Source organism: Pholcus phalangioides, unplaced genomic scaffold, assembly GCF_987345545.1.
Source record: "Pholcus phalangioides strain wild (caught in Gottingen) unplaced genomic scaffold, Ppha-v1.0 ptg000013l_1, whole genome shotgun sequence".
Lineage (NCBI taxonomy): Eukaryota > Metazoa > Arthropoda > Arachnida > Araneae > Pholcidae > Pholcus > Pholcus phalangioides.
The window spans coordinates 21,487,932-21,494,336 of NW_028301606.1; the positions used below are offsets into that span (position 1 = coordinate 21,487,932).

A 6,405-nucleotide genomic window follows, 5' to 3' on the forward strand; every position below is an offset into this window, starting at 1 on the left:
GAAACTAAATCCACTATTAAAATCATATCATTGTTGGTTAAATACTCGCCGTTTAGGTGGTTTTGCCATAGGATTCCCTTTGAAATGTGAGAAGTGAAATTAATGAATGGAGTCATTTATTGATGATTCGTAGCATTTTCTCTGGGTTGCGTGAAGTGATTGGTGCTCACCCCAGGGCTGGAAAAATCTATTGCCCGACATGCCTGGGGCGTGTAAAAATTTTGACCAGGCATGTATTTTTTATCCGAGGATGATGTCACTCTCCGCTATCCATACAAAGGTTTTTAACAGCTGGCTGATGCAAAGATTTATTTCGGAAAGAGAGAAAACTGCCCCTGCGGGGAATCCGACCCACGTCCTTTCACTTTCCGGGTGAACGCCCTAGACCAGTGTTTCTCTACCACCGGGCCGCGGCCCGGTACTTGGCGATGGCATCATTCATACCGGGCAGCGACTGATCTGCCGTTTCCTCCCCCCCCCCCCATTCATGTTCCGCTAATCATGTGTTTGACCGGGCCTTCCACTCACAAAAATAAATGAAACCGGGCCGCGGGCTTCCAAAGGTTGAGGACCACAGTAGACCACTAGACTACAGAGAAAACGAATATCTTCGCATCAGCCAGCTGTTAAAAACTTTTGTATAGATAGCGGAGAGTGACACCATCCTCGGATAAGTCGCCATCTAATGGCGTTGTTAGCAATTGTGAGCTTTGGCCCGAGTTAGATCCAACCGTCCATGTACAGTCCCGTTCAGTGCACACGAGCTCCAAATAAAATATTGAGATATTCGTTGCCTCTGTAGTCCAGGGCGTTTACCCGGAAAGTGAAAGGACGTGGGTTCGATTCCCCGCAGGGGCAGTTGAACTTCCTCTCTTTCCGAAATATATTTTCGCATCAGCCAACTGTTAAAATACTTTGTATGTATTTTTTATGCAATGTGTCCGAAAGGGTTAAAAAGTCTGGGATATCGATTCTAAAATTGTAGAAAATGTGAGCATTTCTCTTCTACACAAAAATAACTAAAAAAATACCTATCACAAAAAAAAAAGGTATGGGATCCTCTCGGCAATCTATAAAATAAAAACTAAACTATCTGTTAGAATTTCTTAGTAAAGTCAGTTGTTGGTTTTAAACCGGTGTTCAACATGAGAACGAGAAAAAATATATTACGGTACAAAATATTATTTGTTTTTATTCTGCTTACCAGTGTAAATTTTATGTGCAAATAAATAATTCTTTGTAAACACCAAAAAACATAATAACCGGTATATTTTGACGCATAAAATTCATCCCGGTACGTAGCGTAAAAATCAAAAATATATATTTTCATACAAAACGTTGTTTATTTTCATTCTGCGCATAAGTTTGAAACAAACAACCATTTTATTTTAAGAACTATAACAGTTTTGTTTTTATTCAATAGGTGACAGCAGGGACTCTCTCTTAATGTGGTTTCTCATTTACAATAGCAAATTATAAACATGAAATATAATAAGTGAGAAGGTTAGGAAATTTTCCATTGAAAAAAAATTTCGGTGGAAAATTAACAGTAGGTAATGAGAAAACAGTTAATAGGAACCAAAACATGCAATGCCCAGGCTTTTAGTGCAAATAAGTAGTTTTATCCATTGACTTATAATTCGACACTATAATGCACTCTGAAAATTTTTTCTCCAAAATGTCCTGGTTTTTATCAGGATTTTTCAGTAGCTTTCTCAGTAGCATTATCACTCAGTAGCTTGTGCCCAAGTCCGGTATCGTACCGTAAAATCCGCTATGAATAAGCGAATTGAATTATTTGTTACTGGGTGAACTTTTCCGACGCCAACAGCGGAAACTTAGTTCTACGACTAGTTTTAGACTATTAATTGGTGATCACAACTTTCCTGTTCGAAACATTCATTTGTATCTTAACCCCGCTCCAGAAGAATCAATCGAAATACTTTCAGCATCTTTAGCAGACCAGGCAAGATGGTTATCATCTTTACTAGTCTAAGCGAGATTGTCACAGTGTGAAAGATGTTAAGCGTCTTTGCCATGACACAAGAACATGGTTCCAGCTCTGTCAAGCAGTTTTGACAGACTAAGCAAGGTATTTAGCGTGTTTAGCTGGCTAAGCAAGATCTTTAGAATCTTTAACAGACTAAGCGCAAATGTTTAGCATCTTTACCTTCCTACACAAGATGTTAAGCATCTTTTTTCTTTGCCGGGAGATACAGCATTGTCTATACTTAGATCGTTGCAAAAATTCAATGGTAATATTCATGGTTCATACCATTCCCTGATATTCAAGGCAAAGGAGGAGTTGATCTGAATAGAAGTTACCAAAAAATGTGACAGGCAACGATCTTCAATCGGTATTAAATATCAAAGTTACATCTGGCTTGAAGTAATTTTTATATTGCATATATTCATTGATTCTATTTATAGCTTCCACACACCAGAATGCAAGAAATATTTTACGGATGTCTAATTCTTCAAAACTGACTTTGCTTAACTAAAAAGCGATTTTTCACTTGAGCAGAAGAATGCGAACCCGTCTTTCACAAAAATGGCTCAGCTGTCATGTTTCATTCAAGATATACACAGTATATATTCCACCACGGTTGCTTCATATCCCTTCACTGTGTGTTCTTGAATAAACAAGTGAGGATATTTGCATACTGTCCTGTACCAATGACGTAACCCCATCTCTCATCTCGGGCATAATATGGCTGCATGCTCGCGATTTGTTTTGCGTGACTGAGAAATAACTCGCGTTTTAAAAGCTCGCGTGAGTACTCATCTCCGTGGAAGAAGTAAGTTGGGTTGGATATGGGCATCAAGAGTTCCCCCTCCTCCTCCAGAACAGAAATTCTCACCACAGATTCCCCAGTTCGAGTGTGTGTATCCGATAGAAATGTTTCCTGGTACTCCCCCACTTCTCTTTTCAGAGCATAAGGGAGCAAGAACTGCGTTACATATCCTCTTTCTATAATATCTTCCACATGAATGCGTGATGCAGTCACATGCATTAAAACCCCAGCAGCTACTGCGTATGGTATTAATGCCATTTTTGTTGAAGTTAGAAGCCACGTTTCCTTTCATCCGCAATCGTGGGCAGTTCCCCCCCCTTTTTTTATTTTGGTGCCAGGTACGATGATGCATGCGCTTGCATCGCGATCGCATATAGCAGCAGTCCTTAAAAAAGATTTTACGAGTTCCAGAAACCGTTTCATTGCCCAACCCTTATCCTTAACCACTTTTAGTGGTTCCGTACAAAGTGGGAAAATACTTTCATTTGCTGAAGCAATCCATTGTGACGTTACAAATCTTATTCGGGTTGTCCAACTGATGTGATCGATCGCTCTTTTTATTGTACTTTCAATGAAAGAAAAAAATGTTAGCGATGCCTATCCTGGGGGAGTATTTCTATTGAGCTTTCTTGTTGTACACAACCTTAGCTTGCTTAGCTCGTTCTTTTAAGGTCCTGTTTTGCATACGTCCGTACATACTTAAGATATATATCATCCGGATTGCATATTTAATGGTCCAAGGATTGAGAAATTTAATTTTCTGGATGTTATGCTGAAACGAATATTTGGAAAGAAAAGTGATTTCTCCTCCTTCCCGGAGGAGACATGCAATACTTTTTTTCTAACATTTCAGTGTTCATATTTATTTGTGGTCTAGAGCTCATTTCATTTCGTGAACCATATTGCTCTAAATGAAGTTTATTTTATTTATTTTTAAGAAATTTACTTATTTTCCTTCCTGTTTCCTCAAGTATTCAAGTAAATGGTGTGGTGAATTTTTTGAATATTTCGACATGGTTTGTTTTATGTGCCTTTCGTCTTCTTTGTAGGCCGTCATCAGGAAGATCCGCGTAACTTGCAAGTGTCACGGTGTATCCGGCTCATGCTCGCTCGTGACATGCTGGCAACAGCTGGCTCCTTTCCGCGAAGTCGGCGATTACCTAAAAGACAAGTACGACGGTGCCACGGAGGTAAAGATCAACCACAGGGGAAAACTACAGATACGTGATCCAAGATACAACCTGCCGACGTCCGAGGACCTCATCTACCTCGACGAATCTCCAGACTATTGCATATCTAACCCGGATACCGGATCTCTCGGTACGTACGGTCGTACGTGCAACAGGACCTCGCAAGGGACGGACGGCTGCAACCTCATGTGCTGCGGCCGCGGTTACAACACGTACAAAACCACCGTCAAGGAAAGATGCAAGTGCAAATTCCATTGGTGCTGCTACGTCGAGTGCAAGACATGTATGTACGTCCTCGACATACAATCTTGCAAGTGATACGTTGCATAAAAATGCCATTGAAAAGCAAAAAAACGGGACTCGATTACGGACGCGCTGAAAAACACTAGAGCTCGTTGCCACAATTCCTTTTAAAAATCTTCTAAAAATTTGTGCAATGGGATAGACAAGAACACTCGGACGCATCGGGAGAGAAATCACGCAACTCTCATTGACGGTGTTTAGTATTTTGTGTTTTTGTTATTTTTTCAGAGAAACAATCGATGCGCGTAGGCCTATGAAGGACCTCAATCGTTCTACAGACTCGGTATCTCCACTCATTCGAAACTAATTTGTGACTGAAAATGACTTTTTTTTCCTAGATGCAGTATAGCAACATTGTACAGTAAATGTCATGGTGTCTGTCGTGCTCATTTTCGTACCACCACAACGATAATAATAATTATCTACATGCATATAACTCCCATTAGATAGTGCGAAGAAGAAGATGCCATCACTTGTAACACTATTTCTTTTTTCGTACATAATACTAGAATGAAGACGAGAAATTATGTAAAATAGCGTAAATTCGTTAGTTGTTGAGAAACAAACAGCAATAAATGTTCATTGTACTAAAATTTGACTCTATTTAATTGACTAGAATTGTCACTGGTAATCTAATCATGCTTGTTCAATCAATTATCATAAAAATATAACTTATTTACATAAAATATATATATCTTAAATGTTATTTGCATATAAGATGATTTATTTACCTTTTCACGCACGGTCATTGAGATCTTATGTTTTCCGGGTCACGAGCACCTTCATTCCAAGATCGAAAAAGCACCCAGAATTTTTCATCACCTTCCTTTCTCTTCCATCTTCAAAAAATATTTTTCCCAAAAGTTTTTATTCCTAATAAAAACAAAGCAATTACACTCAGAGTGATATCGTCCCCCTCATGCCAGAAGCATGAATGTGGAAAAAATTTCAGTCTTTTTCGGCTTTTCAATTGGTTGGTTGGATACCCTTATTTTACTATCTAAGTTTTGTCAGAAACTCGAATGTGTAACCACCATTTAAACGCATGATACAAAGCATGTTATAGAAATGAACATAGACTAATATGGTTAGTGGTAATAGTAAAAAGTTTGTGAAAATTTGCACATTCATGCTTCTGGGATGAGGGTGAACGATATTTACCGAGTTCGTTTTTCCCCCATGGTCACGTATGAATAAAAATTTTAGCACGTCGCGCCAGTGGAATAAATCGGGTTTTTTCGTAACTCAATAAATAATAGATGCTTTTCGCATTGTTACGGCTAGAAATTTCAGAGCCATATGTTGACGTATAATCAGTGTCACCTCACTAGTTGTCGCAGCCGAATGGTCAGTACGGAAGCTCTTGAGGAAAAACTTAAGGGTCTGAATTCCATCTTGAGATAGCCACCGTAATTTCTTGTGTATAATCTGAAGCGGCTATGGCGTAGTTGCTATGACCTACATGCATACATGTAGGTCATAGCAACTAGCCATAGGTCTGACTGAGTAGTGTGAGTATGCTGAAACTACGCAGACCTCTGTTGCGTCCGTTCTGGTGGACGCATTCATTGTCAAAATAAGCTTATGCAGTAGGTAATTAAATTTAATACAGAATGAATTTTTTTTTTATTTCTAGTACCTCTTTTATATCTGAGGAATTGCGTCTTTTGAAGAATTTCAAAAATTTAATTGAGTACATGCTACACCAAACACGAGGGCTTTTTTTCACTGCCATTTTCTCCTAAAGTTTAAGAAAATTCCTTTTGACATACTGTGAAATAATCCGAACGCCATCAGGACACCCTCAACAAAAAAAATTCCCAAACTTACAGCTAATACAGTTTTTTTGTCTGTACCCCCAATTGTTCAACAAGCCTAAAACAGTCAATTTAACTGTCAACGAATTGACAGGAATGCAAACCATCGCCTTAAAATCGGAAATAAATTTCTGCGACAAACTTAAATTCAACCTTAGCAATTTCATTACCCCCATAAAAAAGTTTGTTTCACGTTTCCCGGAACCGGGAAGATATATCCAACCCGAGATATATCTCAACATCTAATATCCAACGTGTTGGTAGATGACGAGCGAAAAAATAATAAGAATGTCTCAATAG

The 6,405-nt window shown here is 38.8% G+C and overlaps 1 protein-coding gene across 3 annotated transcripts in view; it reads left to right on the plus strand.

Moving 5' to 3' along the window:
• The window catches only part of LOC149078755 (protein Wnt-5b-like), a 256,727-nt gene extending 251,846 nt beyond the window's left edge, over positions 1-4,881 (plus strand). For all 3 annotated transcript variants that reach the window (XM_089240862.1, XM_089240861.1, XM_089240863.1), the window contains one exon: positions 3,845-4,881. In XM_089240862.1, coding sequence (XP_089096988.1) covers positions 3,845-4,303 — 459 coding nt within the window. In that variant the 3' untranslated portion in view covers positions 4,304-4,881. The remainder of the gene's footprint in view (positions 1-3,844) is intronic.
• Positions 4,882-6,405: the final 1,524 nt, after the last annotated feature.